At 41.7% G+C, this 22,352-nt stretch overlaps 1 protein-coding gene across 5 annotated transcripts in view; it reads left to right on the forward strand.

Annotated features, from left to right (window-relative positions):
- Positions 1-22,352, forward strand: part of CAMTA1 (calmodulin binding transcription activator 1) — a 422,644-nt gene that overhangs the window by 396,639 nt on the left and 3,653 nt on the right. For 4 of the 5 annotated variants that reach the window (XM_062593606.1, XM_062593603.1, XM_062593604.1 and 1 more), the window contains 4 exons: positions 772-1,018; positions 1,524-1,595; positions 5,349-5,542; positions 5,724-5,798. In XM_062593606.1, coding sequence (XP_062449590.1) covers positions 772-1,018; positions 1,524-1,595; positions 5,349-5,542; positions 5,724-5,798 — 588 coding nt within the window. The remainder of the gene's footprint in view (positions 1-771; positions 1,019-1,523; positions 1,596-5,348; positions 5,543-5,723; positions 5,799-22,352) is intronic. The other variant, XM_062593602.1, reaches the window with a different exon arrangement.

Here is a 22,352-nt window from a genome sequence, read left to right on the forward strand (position 1 = left end):
TCTGGATGTCTGAAATCCCAGACTGCTGAGCAGGTGTAATACACAGACCTCTTGATTTAGTTAATGGCCACAGGTCTGAAGTGAGGAATTGAAAATAACGTGGTTTGCCCAGTGAGTTTTCTGCATGTTTTCATGTTGGGAAAGACATGAAAATGTGGCTGACAAAGTACTCTCAACTTTTTTTACTTCTGATTGAGAAGTCTCTCGTTCATTAAGGAAAAAATAGATTAAACCTATTCTGTAGCACCCTGGTCAAAATTTTAGAAAAATACTGAAAGATTAATGCAGACTTCCCTGACCCACTAAATCTGAACTTGTGGGAAGTGTGTTGTTTTCACGGAAGGGCAACCATCTCTTCCATAGAAAGAAACGTAAACACACATTGTATATGAATGCTGAACAGCAGATGAACTTCTGTAGTGACAGAATAGTTGTTAGATAAGCTTGAGGTGTATGTGCAGCATTCAGTCTAAATTTGTTACTGAATTACCATCTATTGGTTATCTCCCCACCAAAACCTTTTCACAAATGCTACAGAGAGTAGCATTTCTCAGAAAGTGGAACAGAATCATAAGGCAACAGAGTTTGAGTTCTCTTCCAAGGCCAAGTCTGTGCAATGTGGTGCAAGCAGGTTCAGCAATGAGTGATGTTGGTGGAGAGGTACAGGGGAGCATGAATCTCTCCCTTGAAATCAGAAATATAGTTCTTATTTGTGATGTCAGTCCTGCTGGTTCATGACCCAATAATTCCTGCTGTGATTGATAATTTCAGAAATCTGTATAGTGAACCCCTGACCCCTTCTTCAAACACCAGCTTGAGCCCTGCAGGCTCGCCAATCAGTGAAACAGCTTTTGAGAAACCCAGCCTTCCCTCGGCAGCAGACTGGTCTGAGTTTCTGAGCGCATCCACCAGCGAGAAGGTAGAGAATGAGTTTGCACAGTTAACTCTATCCGATCATGAGCAGAGAGAACTCTATGAAGCTGCCAAACTCGTCCAGACAGTGTTCAGGAAATACAAGGTAAGTGGCTGAAACAGCTTGTGTCTTCCTCCTTAGGTGGGAGAGAGCATAATTTGTTAAGAAATAAAATGTAGGTAAGAGGTAATATCCACTCCTAAGACAAAAAAAAAAAAAAAAAAAAAAAAAGTTTCTATCGTAACATTTGCAATGCTTCCAGCATTCACTTGTTGATGTTTACTCAGCAACCCCATGCCAGAAAGAGCAAGCTATACCATAGCATTCCTGCTGTGCTAGAGCACAGCAGTCACAAAATATCTCCTAAACATATGCTGCTGAGTTTCAGGTTGATCACCTGCTTGGTAAAGATCAGTTCTGAGGGTTTCTCTCTTACGTGAATTGACTGTAGAGACTTCTCTGGTAAATGCCTAGAATGGAATTGGGCCACTTAACCCTGACAGATGAGCTTTAGAAGTAGAAGCCCTCAAAGTGGCTGTGAGGGACTTACCATCTGTCCCGTTCTGTTGGTGCACTCTGAGTATTTACTGCTTCTTGCTTCTCTGCACAGGGCCGTCCTCTCCGGGAACAGCAAGAGGTGGCTGCTGCTGTCATTCAGCGTTGCTATCGAAAATACAAACAGGTAAATAAGGAAATGAGTTTTTGTGAGAACACACACAGTAGTGCCATGAATGCAGTCCTCTGTAATGGGAATTATCCCACTGTGTTTCTGTGTGCCTTTCAAGACATAGCAGCAAGATAGTCTCCTCAGACAAAAAGGAAAGAAAATTCATATCCTGAATCTAATTTCTAAGGATTTGTTTATGATGATACCTGCACTTTTACTGTGAAACAGAGGGAATTGTTGTGTTTTATATTGGCCTATACACATGCTATAATCGAGTGAGACTGTTCTCTGACTAGTTGCTTGCCAAATTTCATTGTGAAATTGAAGTTGGTTTTGCCTGTGACAAGGGCAAAGATGAAAAATAAGCTGTTTTATTTTGCACGTACCAAACTTTTAAACTACAGAAAGTCCAATGTTTTAGCTTGATGCAAGTTGTTCCAGGACTGAGACTGTTCTCGAAACTCGATTTTGGAGAGGTGATTTTAGGCTGAGTTCTCAACCCCAGAAAAAGAAGATACTTTTTCCTTCCCCCCCCCCTTTTTCTTCTTTTTTGGAAAAGAAAGAGCCAACCTCCTCCTTTTCACTGTCCCTCATCAGACTTAGGCAGTTTGATGCCTTAAAGCATGGTACTTGAAATGAAAGACAAGATTCTTATGCTCTTTTGCAGCTTCCAAAATCATTTGTTTGGGAAGCCTTTCCAGTGTCAGTTGAGTGCATCACAATTGACCTTCAAACTGTCATGTGGCTGTCATTCTGAAGTGATGCTTCCTCTAACAGCAAAACTTAATACCTTTCAAAAACTGCTTGACAGAGTCTGTCTTAGATCCTGGAATCACTTCTTTTTGAAAGAAGATGGTTTGGTTTTTAATTTTTTTTTCAATTCTTTATTTGCAGAACTAACATTAACCTTGTATTTTCTGTTTCTCCCTAAGCTTACTTGGATAGCCTTGAAGGTAATACAAATGCAAACACTGTTTTGGAAACTTCCCCTTGGGTCACAAGCTTTCACAGTCAGTATAAACCAGGAGAAGCTGACACTTAGTGAAATGCTTTAATAGTATCCACCAGTAAATGCCTGTGGTAGCTAAAGCGCTGTGACAAACCCAACCTCTTCTGGGGGAGATAGGCAGAGGCTGCTGTGCCACAGCAGATCAGCATTAAAAAAAGGGGGTGGGGGAGAGGGAAGTCTCCTGCTTCTACAGAAGCTCCCCTACACAGTGATGGGCTGAGGTGAGGGGAATATTCTGAAGTCAGTTTGCAGAGGGCAGACTTTCCTTTGTTGCTGCCTTTCCTTTGTAATCTTTTCATCAGTATTTGGGGAGCATAAGGGAACATTTATCCCACCTGTACAACGATGTCATTATCATTCTGCCTGCTTGTGAAAGTATTTTGAAAGTCCATCTTTAAAATATCTGTACTCAGAATTCCCAGCTCACTCTAATGTACGTTGCTGCTCATACTGGAGTTACAGGAGTTAATGCCAGTCTTAAGGTGTCCGTGATAAATAATTTTCTCCTGTAAAGATAGATTTGCCAGCTGTGTAACGTCTTGTTCTAATTAGATACTGGAACCAACTCAGCTTTTTTCAAAGCTACCCAGGACACAAGGCACGCTCTTTCTGGAGCAAATGTGTCCATGGGGGTGTTTTTCCATCCATAACTTCCTCGTACAAAGTGGTTTTGTATCGGTCAAAGTAGTATTCTATCAGGGCAAGTGAACTTGGCTTTCCTGGGGCCCATATGTTAGCTGAGACTTGCCTCTTCACGGCGGTTAGGTGGTATTTCCCTTTATCCTCTTCCCAGCTGGAGAGAAGGAGGAGGAGAGGGAATTCGGTGAGTTATGGGTGGCCCAGGTACTCAGTATCCAAGTGCCTAATCAGCAAAGTGGATGTAAGGTTGAATACAAACATATTGAGGTCTAGTGTATGCAGAGACTAGTTTTCTTTCACGTGCCTTCCGCCTCCATTATATTACTTTATTACTGAGGTCAGCACAGTAAAGATTGTAGATTTAAACAGCCATGGCTCACATCACTATTTCCTCTTTAAACCCTTCTGTTCAGGGGTTTGTAACTCAGCCACAGAAGTCCCCTCTGGGCTAAAAATTGGAAGGAAAACCATGACGAGCCCATGAGTGGGCTTATTTTAAAAGCTACTTTACTTTACAACCACGATCTGGTCCATTTATTTAAAAATGTTTAAAAGCAAGAAGCAAAAGAAAACCAATGTGAATGAATAATGACAAAATACAACTGTACCTAATGACTGCTTCAATTCCAAAAAGTGAAATTTGGTAAATGGTGGTCTGTGATGATATTGGAGGGGTATTTCATTGGTTTGGGGTGCTGGGATTCTGCATGATTTTTTTCCAATAGACAAGAACTCTCCATTACAACATTATAGAACAGTGTCCTGTATAGCGCAGTGACTGCTATTTCTGTATCTCAGCTCTCCTCTGATAAACTGAGCAGGAACTCATAGCTGGTAAAATGCCTGGGAACAACAGACACTAAAGTTTTTGAAGTGTTAAAATTCCCAAAATATGATCAGCAAACACTGAAAACCGCTGTCATAGTATTAGTTCAAAAGTGTGAATGCAACTTACATGAATTACTCTAGATCTCTATTTATTTTAATACAGATGACTTTTTAAAATATGCATGAATATATATGGTTTCTGTTAAATAGTCTTCTACTTGTGTATTTTAAAAGGAAAAGGCTATAAAGATTTTCTTCTAAAGAGTTTATGCCTGTTCTTCAGCATTTCTGGCTAGAAATGATCCAGAGGTGGAGAAGATTTTTGATGTATGCAACTGCTTACACAAATTTGCAAGTCAGCAGATGTTACACTCCTTTAGTGAGGATTGGTTTTGTCTGTGATAATTACTAAAAACACACTTTCACATAATTTAGGCTGAATATTTAGACAGTCGATTAAGTGATTTTCTTTAAGTCAGAGTAATATGATATTCCATTTAAAATGCTTGCATTTAAATGGGCATGTGGCCAATCAAAAGTTGCCGCATTGTCCTGTGGCATAGAAACAAGAGTCTGAAACTGTTTAAGCTGGCTGTTCGAAGTTAATTGCCATAGGAAAGTGAAAAACACATGTGAACAACAAATTAGGTTCTTCAAAAATACCTTCTGATGTTTTTGACTTTAAAAGAAAATACACCTTTTCATATTTTTTTTTATTTTTTTTTTAGTTAATTTGTTAGTATTTTGGAATAGTCATTCATGCTACTTTCCCATTATAGTTACTTAGTGGGGCATATCTTGCTCTTGTTGGTATGATTCTTCTGTATCTTCTGATGAATTTTGCTGTATGCAAAGGAAAAAAATAGTTCCTCTGAGTTGATTGGTTTATGTCTAATGCAGACCCATTTCAGTACAAACATGAAGCAATGTAAACATGACTCAGGATCAACTCAGTCACTCCAAGATTGATGTAAGTGTAGTACAGCTGGATCTTTTCAGCATTAACATGTACTTGTGCAGCCTCTGCCAGCTAGGTATTAAACCCAATCCCACTGAGTTATTCTATTGCCAGCAAAACAAGTACTTGCTTTTCGGATGCAGACTAGGTTCTGCAGCTAATTTCACAATTCTTCCAGTTTGTTGTAGCCTTTTTCTCAATCAGTTCCCAATCAGTGAGTAGGTGCTCATTGGCTTCTCATCGTGCCTTTGTGGCTTAAGAGTCTTTCACCACAGGAACCTCCTTCTTGTTGGTTTTATTGGAATGTCTTAGCTTTTCTTTGTTTCTCTTGTAGTATGCACTTTATAAAAAGATGACGCAAGCTGCCATTCTTATCCAGAGCAAATTTCGAAGCTATTATGAACAGAAAAAATTCCAGCAGAGCCGACGAGCCGCAATGCTGATCCAGCAGTACTATCGCAGCTACAAAGAATGTGGGAAAAGGAGGCAAAACCGTCGAGCAGCTGCCATTGTACAACAGAAACTCAGGTGAGCTGTTGGGGGTATTAGACCCTCCTGTGATCTTTAATCTGTTTAGTCAGGGCTATACAGCAATTTACAAACAAGACCAGTGAGAAAAGAACAGTAATTTATAGGGTATTTACTCTGACATTTAGTACTCCTCTACCCAGTTTTGCCTGTGCCTTGATGTTTCCTTCTTTGTGTTTAGAAGCAGTCTGCTGACCAAGAAGCAGGATCAAGCTGCTCGCAAGATTATGCGTTTTTTACGACGCTGCCGCCACAGGTATTACGTTGGTTTTTGATATCTGCCCTTCTTTAGAGCACGTGTGATGATACTCAAATGCCCTGCCGATAAGTGCAATGTAAGGGACAATAGAATCAGCCCACTACAGATCTTCTAATCAAATAACAAAGCTCAGCTACTTCCGAGAGACACTGGCAAAAAAGAAATCCCTTAGGACTATTGCTAAAAGAGAATTATCATGTTCAGCTCCTTTTCTGGTATGGTAAAGCAGCCCAGGTTGTGCTGGGCAGAGACAGAATAAGGAAACTCTGAGCAAATTTGAGTAAAGCAAGACGTATGACTTTTAAGGCTGGGCTTGAGGAAGTCTGAAAAAAAGTTCACTGAGTGATAGCTACAGTTCATAATTGCTAATCAGAGCTGCACACAGTATTCACAGTACATGGTAAAAGCACAAAACATGACAACATCTGACATGCACTGGAAATGGCTTTAGTTTGATCACAAGGGTCATTTGGTAGATCTCATCAAAGACTGGTTCTCTTTAATGTGGATAGGTGGAATGTGCCAGGAGAACAGCAGATAAGTTAGCTCAATCATCTGTCTTACTGCACTTACCTCAGTAAACTGGGAGTACAGACACGGACATGAACATGAATCATCTCCCACTAGCGTTGGGAAGCAGAGCGTGTTAGGTAAAGTGCTCACTGGCAACATGTGGTAGCTAGCACTCCCATATCAATACTGTTCTGTATCCAGGTCATTTGTTTTAATTTGTTAATGAAAGAGTCCTGTATATGGTTAGACTGCAAACTGGAATGTTGCATAGACAAAAGTGAATTCAGATGTTTTTCTCCACTCCTTTCATTCTCACCATACATGCATTTCATTCACCAGCAGCACTCAGGAACTTGTCAGACCCGATGCATTTTGAAGTGTGCCTAGTACAGCCCAGTGATGTTGTTGAGCAAACTGAGCTCAGAGAGGTGATAAGCTTGGTTTTAGAAATAGACTCGATCCTTTTTGTAGGAGTTCAGAGCTGCAGTTTGCAGGAAGTTAACGTAGCTCAGGTTGTGGAAGGAATTCTTACCTGCAGGTTCAGTGGGAAGTAGTACATGCGGCCAAGAAGGCTTTGTGGTTTCCAAATCAATTCCAAATGCACCTGAAACAGCCACAGTATTTCATGAAGAAGCGCAGGTGGATTCCTGCTCTCAGCAAGGCAGGTGGAGGGCCTGAAAGGTTTGTTTTATAGTTCATAAGGCAGTTTGTCTCTTCGAAGTGGGTGGAGAGCCCAACCTTTTGTGTCCTCTGAGATCTGCTTGATGTCCAGGCAGTCCCCTTGTGAAGCCATATGCCTGTTCCCATCTGTGGGAGTTCAGGACTCAAACTGCCAGAGGCTCTTACAGCTGATTTAAACAAAAGCGCCCAGAGTCTCTCATAATTAGCTCTATCCACAGAAACCACAGAAGCACTGGATTTCACAACAATGTGCAGGATGTACCATGCCCTTAAACCTCTCTCAGTTAAGTCTCCAGCTGTCCAGTAACCTAGACTCTCCAGGGCCTAAATTGCCTGTGATTCCAGCAGTTTTTCTTGCCTTCAACTTATTGGCTTCCTCTTTGTTAGCATCTCCTGTTTCCTTTCTAGAGCAAGACCCACTCATTCACATCAGTCAGGTTTGCAAGGGACTCCCTTCCCTTTGCCTGTAGGCAGATCCACTCTCTCCAGCAGAGTGGGCGCTGCTGCTGTGCATCTTTGGAAGAAAGATACAGGTCTTGGATATTCTTAGATAAGAAATCAAAACAAGAGGGAGGTAAAATTTATTGTGAGTAGGTTCTCCCTGGCTTTACATTACACTGCAGACTGCTTGAGTTGCTGCAACAGTATAGTCCTGTCTGTGTCCATAGGCACTTGTTAGAGATTGTGGTTATTCTGTAATTACCCCATGGTTCTTGGTTGGGATGCAACAAAGGAAAAAGTAATCTGCTTCCACTGAAGATGTCACTGTGTTTCAGAACCACACTGCTTTTCCTTCTGAACAGAAAATGATCACATGTTTATGTTCCTGTACTTTCTTCAAGCAATTTTGAAGGTTTAGTACAGTGTTAGCATCAGTGATATTAATAATTGAGACAAATTTTATCTTGGGAGCATTTTGGCATTGGCAAATGCTAAAAATAAAAGCAAAACTTCCCAGAAATGACAGTTGCAGCATTTAGAATCTGTGTGAAAAGGACATAAATTTACCAGCCTACTAGATTTACAGAACCATTTAGAAATTAGTGACAAGTTTAGGCCTCTTTCCCTATACTCCTCCTCCTTGTCAGAAAAGCTCAGCAAATACTTGCCAAGAAAGACTGCTTCCGAAACACTGGACACCCTCTGCTCTTAGGCTGCATCTGTGATCTTGGGATCACATAACAGGAATATCCCATGGACCTGTGGATACTCCAAACTTCAGGTACCATACAGCGTAATCTGGTTCCTATGCTTCTTTGCATTTGCTAAAGAATGACACACGAAGAATGCTAATCAGGTTCCTAGATCTTTATTACTATACAGGATGTTAAAAGTAAATAGATCAAAACATTTTGCTTGTGGGAAAAGCATAATACTAGAAATAATGATATAGACTTACTTACTGAAACAGGTCTCTGCCTGCTTCAGTGTCTCAGCTGACTCTGAGGCTGATCCATTTGCTTCCCCTCCCTGCTGGAGGGAGCTGAGCATGGAGAACTAGCTGCACGCTTTCCCCCAGGCTGTCATATCCTGGCCTCAGAGCATTCTCATTCTTTCCATCACAAGCTAGGCTCTGAAACCACCTTTCTGAGATACCCTGTTCATGGAGCATGTACACTGAGATACTGTGTGATAAGATAAGGGAGTTGCTTCCTTCCATTCTCCCTCTTCTCTAAGCTTTCTTAATTAACATTTCTGTTCTATTTCTTATTACTTGCCTTTATTCCTTACTGTCTGGCTTCTCTTGCTTACACATTTCTAGAGATGAAATAATAAAACTTACTGTGGAAAATAAGTATTAAAAAAAGTTTCTTTCATAAACCTTCTGATTTTGCCCATTCAGTCTACTGTACCTCCTGTGTAACACTTACACAGGGTACAACATAAGGTGATGTGGCTGGATGCTTAGACTAATACCCCACGTACTTTGTTTCTGAGGTTGTGCTTGCGGCCGTCCCATCAGAGACTCCCTGTGAAATGCTTGAAGTGAGCCTATTGCTGCTATCAACAACAAATTAAAGTTCCGGGCTCCATAAAGAAATACTTCAGTCATCCAGGCTCCTGGCAGTCAGGAACAAACGTAATAACTAATGCTATATATTGCTTCATAGCATAAAAATGGCATTATGGAGGCACTTGGTAAGCCATAGTGTCTTGTCAGTACAAGGGACAGAGGTGATTGATATTCTTGGAAAAATCTGAAGGATTGACAGAGAAGAGAGCAGCTGCAGGAACATCAAACAAACATGATCTTGTGGAAGACACCAGTAAGCAGATAAGAAGATGGGGTGGAAAAGCTAGTTAGGCTCTGTAATAGGGCTGTTAAGCTAAGCGGAAAGGCAGTGAATTCCAAAAATTTAACCTTAAAAAAAAGGGGGGGGGGAAGAAACTGTTTAACCTTGGGTTTTGTCCACAAGCAGATTATTGCTGGGCCAGTAAATAATTCTTACTGAGATCTGACCCTGTAGCCTTTTTCAAGAATTACTCAGGCTTTCTCCTGGCAAACATGTGGTTGCTTTTTTTCTATTTTAAATCAATCAAAGACTGTTGTAAGCAAATTATGAAAAGTCCCTTTCTTCTAGAATTCAGAACAGCTTAAATGGTTTTCTTGTCCTATTTTGTTCATTAGTTTATTGGCGCAAATATTCAGCAAACATGATTCATATCAGCTTGGGCTCCAGGGCAGTGTTCCTAGGCTTGTTAATCTGTGTTTTCTGATCTCATGAACCTATTCCTGTTGCCTGATCAGGTAATATTTCAAATGCTTTGGAACAGTTAATGCCCCAAGACTGAGGTTCTCTTAGTAATGGGTATGTAGAAATCACTGAAAATCAGGAAAGAAATATAAGTTTTGGTCGAGTGTATTGTTAGAGGAAGAAAAGGAGTTCTAATAGCTGAATATTGGCAGGCATAGTGGCAACAAGTGTAGTCATTCATCAGCAGCAGTCATTCTTACGGTCAGAGATGCATGCTTTTTGTTTGGTCTTGAAAAAATATATATTTATCCATCTGTTATCATATTCTCAAAAATCTACTGAAAAACATGCATCAGCCATAACATGGTATCAACATGACTTACCACGAAGTATTGTTTGTCAAAAATGAGAAACAACATGCCCGGCCTCCTAAGAGATCTGTACCCCAGTAGCTATGTGTTGCCTGGACTTGTTTGCTGGCACTGCCTAACGTCCAACCTGATGCTCGCCATTACACTTGCTGTGATTTGACCTGTCTTCTGGCACACTCCTGTGCAAGACAGCATTAAGGGTTTGTATATTTAATGATTTTGAAAATATTTCACCTACTTAGTGGTTTCCAAATAGGACTCATTCAGAGCTGTAAGGAAAAATGAGAGGTCTGAAGTGAGTTTGGGTTGGCTGAACTGAATCCCTATGTGGTCCATACAGTCAGCTCTCACTGATAATGTTCTATTTACTCTTCTTTCACTGGTCTATGTGAAAATTTTACTTCTCTGAGAGATATCTATACCATTGTTAGGCTGTGGTTATTACCTGTAGCGTGTTTTTTTGTTGTTGTTTGGGTTTTTTTGTTTGTTTGTTTGTTTGTTTTTATGGAGGAGTATTTGGACTGAAATAGAAACCAGACAGTCACTGCAAGGGAAGGCAGGATGCAGCTGGAAATGCCACCAGGATGACAGGATTGGGTTTATTTACTTATTTCCTGCCCTAAAAATATCTAAACACAAGACTGTGCTTTCCTGGTAAAGAGGAGTCTAGAAGGCAGGAGGTGGGAAGGGGTCTTTCTCTCCAGGCAAGCACAGGTATTTATCTCATCCTTACTGAAGTGAAGCTCTTGGTAAGGTACCATTATTGCCATGTATGTGCTAATAGCTCTTTGGTGTTGTTTTGCTGTCTGAAGCCCTCTGGTGGACCATAGGCTGTACAAAAGGGTGAGTGTAGCTGCCTGCTAGCCAGTTTCTCTCTTCCATTTTAAATATTTTTGCTTTCTGCTTGCTTGCATGGGGCTGCAGCCAGATATGCCAGTAAGTTTCACCTCCATTAATTATGTGAAACAGAATTTTGTATAAACTAACCCTACTGCAATGACTAACACTGCTGCTTTTATAACAGGACAGAGCTCCACAATAGATGTTACCAATGCATGAATATGTGGAAAAGGACCTGTTTATTCATCATGGGCATGCTTAGAAAGTGGTGTCGATGGGCAATTTTACAGTATCCAAAATGGCTATTAATAGATTTTGGAACTTGGGTGGGTTTGTAATGACACATACTCAATGAGTAATTATCTCCTTTACAATAAGAATGTGACAGCATTCATGTTAGATCTTAGGAAGCCACTGTGCAGGTGCAGCTTGCACTAGGTGGGTGTTTGTTTCTGCCTGAGCCGGAGAGACACGGAAGAGCTCATCCCACTGCATTTTACTGACTGGGATGGTTAAGCTCCAATTCTTACCTCCTAGAAGTTGGTCTTTGGTAAGTTATGTGTCTGGTTACCTTACAGGGGTCAGCTCTTTGCCAGCTGCTTCTCTCAGCTGTTAATCTGATCTACAGAGTAGAGAGGTAGGGCAAAAATGCTGAAATGAAGATACTATAATTACAGTTCAGTAACTTGGCAGTTACTAGAACTGCTAAGTGAGCTTCTGTTGGGAGTCTCCTCCTCAGATTAAGAAAAGCCCACTCACCTCCATGATCTGTCACATTAGTGCCCTGGTTTGCTTCCTGACAGAAGGGTGAGAACAGATCAAAGTGTTGCCATAGCAGGTCCCAGCCCCTGTAAGAGAAGGGCATACTTTTGCCTTCTGGACACATGTGCTGGAGCTGTCAGCAGGGACTGCTCAGGACCACTTGGTCTTTGGGAGGCTGGAGGGCAACAAGGTGTTTTTCTCTGGCAAAATCTGGAGAAACATCATTTGTTTGTTTATTACTACTATGTCAAAGAGAAACAGGAGGCAGAGAGGGAGGGATCACTTGGACTCTTGCTTCCTTGTGACATTCAGAATGGAAAACTGAATTGATCATCACGGAGTTTTTCCAAGCCAATTCTCAATTGCAGAGCTGATTTTTGACGTAAGAGTGAGAATAAAGCTTGACCTTCAGTCTCCATGGAGACTTAATGGAGGCATTATTTCTGGATTAACTTTTCAGCTTAATGAAGCAATAGCTAATAACATTTCTTTCAAAAGTGTGACTTTTGTGGTATTTTTGTTGCGTATCTTCACTTTTGTACAAGTAGCAATTTGTATTCTTTACTTTTGACAACTGAAATAAGACTTTGATTAAATGGGGACAGAGGCCCAGATGTGCTTTAACTGTCTCAGTGCTTCGTTCTCTTGGATCTTAGAGGAAGAGAAACATTCCTCTCAATTGCAGGGGCACCAGCTTGGTAAAGGTGCTAGCTGGAAAGCCATTGCACGAGTTAATAGCACTTACGGGTAACGTGCTTTACAATGAATGCAGGTTAATTCAAGAGCTGTGTTCTCGTAATAATGGACTGACCAGGTCATTTGTATTTACTATCTGATGCTTTGTATATAATTAGCGCTGGTAACATTGGTCTACGTTTGGGTGTCTTGTTTGTAAAGCCTCTCAAAGAAACTGTAATTTGCTTTGAACAATACAATTCGCCTTAAATAACTTAAAGGAAAGAAATAGGTGTTATTCCAATTGATGAATCAACCTTCTCCATTGTAAAGACGTAAATAAGTGTTTTGTTGTTTTCTTACAAAAGTAGGCAAGTTAACCATCTTTTATCTCGGGTTCGGTTACCATATGCAATGAGGCAGTAAGGAATGCTATGGATGAATGATGACATTTTATGCTGCTGCCAGTCGAGCAGTATGCTGCCGGGCAGAGGTGCCTGGGGGCTGGATCTGGCCCATCAGAACACCTTTCCCAGGTTGCAGGCAGTGTCCTGCCCTCCTTCCCTGAGGTGGGCCGGAGTAAGGCGAGTGTCAGGTAAGCCTGCTAGCTTCTGTATTCGTGCTGCCTCTTTCCGTGGAGCCTGCAGCTCCTCAGCCCCACCCATGACACAACACATGCCTGTTGTGGCAGGGATCCTTGAATGCTGTGGTGTGCAAGTGGCCATGCCCCTAGGCATCACCTTGCCATCACCTCACGCACTTTGGGTCATGAGACAGAGAAAGCTGAGCTGAAGAAGCTTCCCGGAGCAGAAGGCTAATGCCACAATCCTGCCAAGGTGAGAATCCCTTTCAAAAGCAGTAGAATTGGGAGAGACTGATGCAACATAAGAGTTGAGGGGAGACACAGCAGATCTTTCTCCTTCTGCCGCCTGAGACTCTACAGCAGGGAACTTCCTAGCAGGACCTGTTATCTAAGACTGTATAGAGCTAAGTGGGGATCTCCCCCATTCTTCCCAGTGTTGTCTGGCTAGCAGTGGAGCTAGTCCCAGACTTTGTGAGAAAGGAACTGGTGTGCATGTCTGTAGCTAGACATTGATGTGCTTAAAATATATCCCCCTACTCCTGTTTTTGCCATTTTGATGCTGTTCTTCTCAGTCTTCCTCCTCCCTAGAGATTTTCTGCTTAACTAATTTGGCTTGCTGTATGCAAACATGCGTGCACAATTCCCTGCTGCTCGCTGGCATGCTGCACCCTGCACTTCGGCATCTCTGCCCTGGTGTCCACATAGGCAGGCCTCGGCTGCCAGCAAAATACCCCTGCTCTGTGGCCAAGGTCCGTTCTGAGGTCCCAGGTATAGTGCAGGCTGAAAGTTGCCCTAGGCGCTGCAGTAGCAGCACTGTGTGTAACCTTTGACCCTCAGACAGGAGGAAATACGTTTTAAGACTTTTTGTTTTGTCCTGCAAATAGGAAGAAAGATTTAAACTTAAAATGTGCATACCGAAATGGACTAGTTGGATTCCAAACTGAAAAGAAAGGAGAATATGTGACTCAGACATAGAGTGGAAAAGCAATTGTGCTATAGGGCCTTTCCATTCAAGACTGGGATTCTTACTAAGAGAATAGATTCATGCTGAGTCTCAAGATGCATTAAAACTGATCTGGCTTGCACGGTCAGTGCACTAATAGAAGAGACTGTAAAGGGGAATCTAGACATGAGACCTTAGCTCATGCATTTTGAAAGCTTGCCAGTTCCATGAGTGTTTGCACGGTAATGAATATTCTGCAATTGCACGTCAGCACCGCTCAGTGAGTTTCATTCCTGTACAAGTATGCATGTACAGGAACAAAAAGAAGGTGTAGCTGCAGTATTGTGTCTCGTGGTCCGCAAGGAGACTGAACACCCCAATAGCGTTGAAGGAGCAAGTGCAGAGTCCAGGCCCACAGCTAGTCCACAGCTCACTGGACTTGAGAGAAGCCACCCCCGAGGACGAACACTGTAGATACTGCACAGCAGTTCTGCTCTAGATGCAGCTGACCCATCGGTCACCAGTACTGGAGAAGGATCAGTTGTTGTGTTTTAAGATTATGTAGATGTGGAAACATACCAGAACTTACAGGAAGCAGGTTCAGTTCAAGTTTAGCAACATTTGCAGGTCTTGCCTTGAGCAGCATGTAGCGTGGCATGGATAGAGAAATCGGTCAGTTAGCACTCCTAGGAGACCGCTTAATGGCTCAGCTAGGCAGGAACCAAAAGAAGCTGGAAACTTCAGCTCTGTATTACTTGAATGCAGGTTCACACTGCTATGCTGCGTTTCATAAGCAGTTACCGAATAACTGCTAAGCTGGTCTTGGAAGTTTCTGTAAAAGTAGCTGAAAATGCTGAGAAAAATGGACTGTGTTGAAACTTCCTCTAGTCAAAAACAAGGGTGTGACTGAGCGCTGTAACAGGTTGCCCAGGGCGGTTGTGGAGTTTCCTCCTTTGGAGATATTCAGAAGTCATCTGGACACAATCCTGGGCAACATGCTCTAGGTGACCCTGCTTGAGCAAGGGGGTTGGACTAGATGATCTCTGAATCCCTTGCAACCTCAATCATTCTGTGATTCTGCTTCTGTGAAAATCTGTGTATAGTATATAGCAAATAAGCAAAAATCTACACCTGTATACATTTTAGTGGTCTATCATTAGCTATACTGCCATTGTGTGCAGAGATAGTTCCTGGCTTTGGGAGCTTTCCAAAGAAAATACAGGAATATAGTTCTGTATTATAGTTAAAATACTGTGCAGAACAGTCCATAGTCTCCTGTGCTAGTGTCTCAGATTTTCTGATGTTCTCTCTGGTGGGCTTCATGGCAATGTCTGATGGGCAGGTGAGAAGCTTTTAGCTGGTCTTTAATAACACTAGAAGAAGACATACTTCTACAAAGAGGACATACTTGCTAATATTCTCCCCTTTTCCAGTACGTTACGGTTTTATTTTTGAGGCAGTGATTTGTTATTCATTCTTACAGTGAGTGGGACCAAGTCAGCAGTACAGGCTTTTGGACTTGTCTCTAATACAGATCACTGAAGAAGCATGAATCAGGAAAGTATCAATCATGCTAGATGAACCCCGTTCCACGATGAGGAATAAGTGATATACGTGGCGGGAGGGGGGGGGGGTTGGTGCACAGGTGCTGTTTTCCATCCTAAGGAGCATTTGGTTTTGTTTTGAGATGATCTAATTAGGCTTAAATGCACTTTCTGTGATATCTGGAAAAAGCAAACAATGAAATCTCACAAAGTGTATTAGCTGCTGCCTTTTGCCAAAAGTTGTCTTTTATGGCAGATTATTCTTCGCTGCTTTGAGTTCTTACAGCAACATGTGTGCATACACTGTGTGCATGCACATAAAAAAAAATATTTTGGGGCCCTTTGACCTGTACAAGCTGACATGTTCATATATGCTGATAGAATGCACGCAAACATATGTAGTCTAAATTCATGCGTTCTGCACACTACACTGCGCTTATTTAGTCTGCCTCTGCAGATAGATGGTCAGAGTATTTGCTTCCAGGTTTCAGGTTGAAAACCTCTTTTCAAGTTCGATTTAATGATTTTTAATGGATTTATTTGGGTTATATTATACCAGGATCAGAAAAGGGCAGGGTGAGGAGGAAGGGGTTATTCGCTGAGTTGAGTGAGACCAAACTTGCTGTCCTCTGGCAGCAGCAATCAGACTTTCTAGGAAAAACAAATCAAGTTACTGCCTTTAAATAATAACTTCTATCTCAGGGAATCCTGCTCCAGTGGACGTTTTTCAGCTGACCACAGTGCCTACTGTGCAAGTGTTTCCCTGTTCATTGGTTAAACTCTCTGCTGTAACCTCCCACGGTGGAGAGCTTTGGTCAGAGTCCAAACGTAGGACATAAAGAGAACTACCTGGCCTCCTGAACTGTGGCCCTTTTTGCTGTATTCTTGGCAGACAGGCAATCTGGGGCAAATCACAAGGAGCAAAAGCTATGAGGTTACCCAGCTGCTTTCTGTCTTCTGTGGAGCAGAACAAGTGGAGTTGTAATTACCTGTGATTGTGAATAATAAAAAGTATAATAATTCATGACAGCTTTCCTTTAAAGATAGATCCCCCTTTCCCTTAGCAATTTCTTACAGTTTGGTTAAATGCTGCTCTCCGGTTTGGGGAGTGTGCATGTAACATCTGAAGTCAGTTCCTCCGGTAAGTACAACTTTATTTGATACCTGAATAAAAACCATTTGGTGTATTTTACTGCTCCCTGAGGATCCCCCGCATCCCCCACCTTGGTATTTCAGCAGTAAACCATTTCCTGCCCCTATGCATCTAGGGCTTCTATTTTGGGGTTGTTTTTAATGTATGCTCTGCAGCACTCATTGCATTTTAAGCACTCAGTTTATTATGCTTCTTAATAAGATTGAGAAAGGGGGGAAATTACACAGGATTGAAGAGTCCTCTTTTTGTTCAAGTTCAGGACAATGTGAGAAAATGTCGTATTGGGATATGCATCACTGTGCCCGCAGTGGAAGTTTTCTAAGTAATTTTTTTTCCTTTACCTCTTGCAGGGGCTGGATGTATTTGGAGCACAAATGTGTGTGTTAAATTGCAGATCGCATGCTCTGGGGTGTCACTCTTATTGGGCCTTTCTGTCTTTTTTGTTTTGCAACCTAAATGAGGTATCTGGAAAAAGGCAAGAGCTCCCTTTTCTTAAATGTCCCACAAGCCATTTCAGCTCTCAGAGCAACAGGTAACTCACCAGAAAGCCTCCTCTGGCTCCCCGTGCACCCTCTCCTTGATGTTGATCTTCAGCATTGCCAGAACCTATTTGCTAAACACTCACAGATTCATTAAACATTTCCCTGGCTGGGCATTATGTAGTAAATTTTATGAAGCAGCTTTGTGTTACGCTTTACCCATGAAGCCATTGTTTGCTGTAACTTTTTCTAAGTAGGCCTAATTCATTTGCTCACACAGTCCCGTACAGGACTCAGGAAGGAGAAAAAAAAAAAATCCACGAAGCTACTGCTCGCTTCTAGGGCTGCTGCTTTCTACATTGCTTAAGCACGCAATGATGCAATTTCTGAATGGTGCCGAAGTAAGTAACACAGTTCAAATGGCAGAAGCTTGGTCTGGCTGTGGCAGTCTGGGAACCGGGATGTAGCTCCCAAGTGTCAGGGTTTGAAGCTCGTGGCTCAAATAATCATTTCCTCCCTTTAGTGAGTCAGCACCACAGCAGTGAGTAGGACAGCGTAGCAGTGGTCATCTCTACCGCACATGCTTACTCTGTCCATCTGCTCTTCAGCCATTGCTGAGGGAATGACCACATACCTTAGAGATGCTTACTATCTACGGGAAACAGTATTTGTGGAAGGTTTTGCTGGAGGTTTTATCACTGCAAAAAGAAACTTACTGTCCTTACAGTTCTATGCGAGTTTTCAGTAGCTGCTGATAGAGGATGGTACCTTTCCTTGTTTGCAGTCTTGCAACAGCCAGAGCCTAGTACCCATTCCGGTGTGCTCCGGTTTACAGCCGTGCTATCCTGAACAGTCATCACCTCCAGTTTCCATGCAACTGGGGGCACTTTCAGAAGTGAACCAAACCAGTGCCTGTAGACCTCTGGTGAGGTTTGCTCACTATCCATCAGCATGTGGCCTGCTGGTATTACATGCCCTCAGCCATCTTGTTTTCTGCTGTCAGGTTTCTTGTTTGTTGGGTTTTTTTTTAAAAAAAAAAAAAAAAAAAAAAAAAAAAAAAAAAAAGTCTCACTATAAGTTCACTGCAAGTCTGCCAAACTGGAGCTGAAACATCGTCACTATGAACATTCTTCTCTGGTGCAGGAGTCTGAACCATTCTGTAAAATTCAGTCGTTATTTTCCTTAGAGCAGGTTATTATTAACGCCTGTAGCTGAAAATGCTACTTTGGCCCTCTTCCTTGCTTGAATTTGAGTGGGAAAATACAGAACAAATAGATTGTCTTCTAGTATGAAGGCAATGTGATATTATTAACTTCAAAGCTATGGCTAGCAGCGCTTACTCAGTGATTTTGTATTTTCAAGGGTGGTAATTTGTCAACAAAACTTCCCTGGTCAAATCCTATTTAACTACATTTGAAAGGTTTTGGTTTGGGGGTTTTGGTTTGGGGTTTATTATTACATAGAGCATTAGTAAAGAGACACTGTCTACCCCACATTCCTACTGACACTCTCTATTGCTGTTAAAAAATCAAATAGGAGTGTCATTCAGTAAGAAAGTTCCTGAAGAAGGTGTGAAATGAGAACTAAAACCTGTGTGGTTTTTAAGACACAGGAAGGGCTACAGCACAGACCATCTGATGAAGAATTGGTTGAAAGCAATTAGTGTTAGCTCATCTCGGTAAAGCAGTTCAGTGGGTTGTTTAAAAACAGTTATTTAAAATGGTAAGTGAATAGTCTTGGTCTCATGTATAGCTTAATACACTGGTTGTGGGGCTTCATGTTTAGCACTGCTTTGGGGAAGAAGCAGGGCCTTTAAAATAGTTCAGTGCTTCCCAAATGTTAGTCTAGCCATGAATTTGCTAAGTTATTGGTATCAGAAGTACTTAAATTCTGCTCTCCCGGTGCTACACAGCAGATCCCACAATTAAGCAGGGCTGCCTTGGGCCTGCTGGTAGGAGAGGGGCAGACCTTCTCCAGCCTCCTGGTACCAGCCAGGGCTTCCCTGACTCACTTTCCTGAGTGAGCATTAGAGGCTGTCGGCAGCACACTGCAGGTTTTTCTACCCACTTTGCAGTGTATCACACAAGGAAATGACTCCTAGTACCTACCTGCACTCCCATTTTAGATGTGACATACATGATAATGGACACTAAACAGAGAGGTTAGTCTAATAAAAATATGCTAGCTTAATAACTTTGGATGGTCATTATCTTGAAGCTGGTTACCAATGCTGCGCAATATGTGGTTTGTTTCAAGCAGTTACAGACCAAGTAGCATCTTTCACTAATGTACCCATGACAAATTTCAAAGCCTGTAACGTTAATGTTAGGTAAATTCAGTACTAGTGTGTCCTGATGTTTTGAAGTGATAATTATCACTGCACTTGCCATTTTTTTTTATAAACCTGAAAATCTGTAAACCAGTGTAAAGTATATGTGACCAAGAAGGCATTGCTTATTTGTGCATAGGATCTGTGCTAGTGCAACTGTTGAGTGCTGCAGCAATTTATTCCCATTGGCATGTATGTTCCAGTGAAACAGATTCACTAGATCTGCACCAGTACAGATAGTGCATGCTGTAGGTTGAAGTTTGCAGCAAAGCATGTCTTGCATTCTTCCAGCAAAAGTGCTTTGTTAGTGTAGACCTTGCATGTTGAAGTGCTAAATGAAAACATAGCATGTCTCAGTGAAAGAGCCACTGGCTTATCTAATGTGCATGTTCTCAGTAAGAGATCTGTAATTCCAAGTTAATTTATATTATGGTATTGAAGTGCAACAGGAAACACTTGGAAGTTGCACTGCAAAATATACATTATTAGATGGTATCTTTAACATATGTATAGTTAGTCTCAGTGTTTAAAAATGACTTGGTGTAGATGCACACCTTTTTCTAGCATAGCAGTGATCTTGGCTTAACTTCTGATTTTATGTGCTGCACTAATAGAAATGTGAGTAACAACTTCAGGAGAGAGGCTGCTTTTCTGCTGCAACAAAAGAAAACTAAATATAATTTAGAAGGTCAGTTTGTCTGTGTCATTTGAGAGCAAATTCTGCTCACTGCACCAGTCCTCATCTGTTTTCTGTAATGAAAGGATGATGTGGACTTACCAAGCAGGTAACATAATAATACGTCATAACTGGTGAGGATGAGGAGTGTTGCTGCCTTCTGTGCGATGGTGAAGACCTGGCTCTTGGGCACTATTAGTTTTCTTAGGCACTGACTTGGGTAGAACTAGAATTTCACTGCAGAAGCTAAAGCGGTAACAGGGATTTAGGCACAGTACAGCACAATCCACAAAGAAATTCAAAAATGGTGGTGCTTTCTTGCCCCCTCTGCCTGACTCGGAGCAAAGGGTGACACTACCGACTCTGGCATTTCAGAGAAGTGTCATAGCCCCTTGAATGTAAGGCTTCAAGCACTGAAAAACGACATGCATTTGGACATGCAAAGCCCTCTGTCTTTACAAATGTGGCATTCTGAAAAAGTTCAGTAGAATCAAGAAAATCAGCAATGGTCTGACATTACACTTGCTGGTTAGTGTGATTCATTTATTGATTTCTATTCCCCCCCCTTCCACACACACACACACACACAGTTTTTTAAGTTAAGAGCATGCACTTGAGTGCTACCTTTGTGTAGGCTAAAATAAGAGTGTAAAGCCACCAGCTCCCTTTTTGACTGTGATTCTGTGTAGTACTATATGCAGGAAAAAAGAAGTGAGCCAGTGAAATGTATTTATAGGGCCCCATGCAGAGGTCAGTTATGCAGCTTTCATACCCATATGCTGGCAAGTTAATGCAGGAGCCAAAAGGTGATGTATGAGTGGAAGCCTGCTTACAGAAACTACAAAATAGCATTGCTGGCACTTACTTCTCCTGACACCTTTTAGTATCTAAATTATATTATTTACTTTGTTATATTCACTCCCCTTTTAGTTGAATTCTGTTACACAGATTTGCAGCTGTGATTCAATTCTTTGTACTGTACCTTTGTCATTTGTTCTTTCAAGTTGCAGCTGGAACAGCTGGGCATGTACATGCTCTGCTAAATCACCTTAATTTAGGACATAGCTTATTTCTTTTGGAGTGGGCCTTTCCTCGCAGCAGTGGAGGAGAGATGTGGAGGCAGGTGGCTTTTTCACCCACGTGAGCCTGGCACTTATTCCAATGGAATGTGTGTGCCTTCTCTGTTTAACTTGCTGTTTATTCTTAACAGCATGCAATTGCATCTACAAATATGTGAAAGGGTAAAAATAACTTATGTGCATCATTAACAAAAATTAAAAAAAAAATTTTTTTTGAGTCCCATGTAGTAGCATGCAAGTGCACCTCTATTTCAGCATTACGACAACCCTGTCGCACCCTCCTATGACATCTGGGCTTTGTTTGGCAAACAGCAATTGCAAGGGAAAGCAAAGCCCAGGTGACCCAAGCCTGGCCTCCAGCTTGGCCACCCACCTTTGGGGTTAGGGGCAGTGCAGGAAATTCCTGCAGATTTGTTTTGGCCCCTTCATAGGGAGCCTTCACAGATGTGCAGCCAGTTTCTCAGCCTGAGCTGAGGACTGCTGCTGCTCCAGCACTGATGGAAAATTCTGTTTTGTTTGACAGATTTGAAATAATTTCCTTCTTTTTTTCTAATCTATTAGTGTATTTCACCTTTCAGTGATGATTTACACTTCTAACAAGTGTTAGAGGAGGTAGTGTATCACATCCATTTTATTCTTGCATCATGCCACATTCAGGGAGACTAACTCTTCCACACAGAAGCTCCATCTTACTAGACAGGCACTGTCCACCACCACTGGCTATGAAAAAAACATGTATCTACTACCAGCAACATACCAGAAAGTCCAGCTGCTACCAGCTGGAACAAGTACGAAGATGCAAGTTCTCTTCTTTGTTCATGCTGATACAGCACCTTTTACTTGTGTGTTAACGCTCTAAACGTGAGATACTCTATCAACCAACATCAAGCTTTCCCTGCAAGTTTGAATGGCTGATTTCCCCTCTGTGCTTGGCACAACAAAACTCTCCATGTTTCAGTGATCTGTGGAGAAAATAGGTTAACAGTGAGCAGCCACTTAGCCATAACTGCTAGTGCGGGAGACAACAGCAAAATCAGTTAATGAAAAGCAGTCCAAAAAACCAATATCAGAATGAAGTCTAACTGTAGTTAATATACACACCTATACGTGTACACACACACACACACTCGCATACATATACATACATATGTGTATTTATATATGTAAAAAAAATAAAATCAGGGAAAAATAGTGGCTGAAAATTAGTATATCCTTCCAAATGCGTTC

Source organism: Rhea pennata, chromosome 22 (assembly GCF_028389875.1).
Source record: "Rhea pennata isolate bPtePen1 chromosome 22, bPtePen1.pri, whole genome shotgun sequence".
Classification (NCBI taxonomy): Eukaryota; Metazoa; Chordata; class Aves; order Rheiformes; family Rheidae; genus Rhea; species Rhea pennata.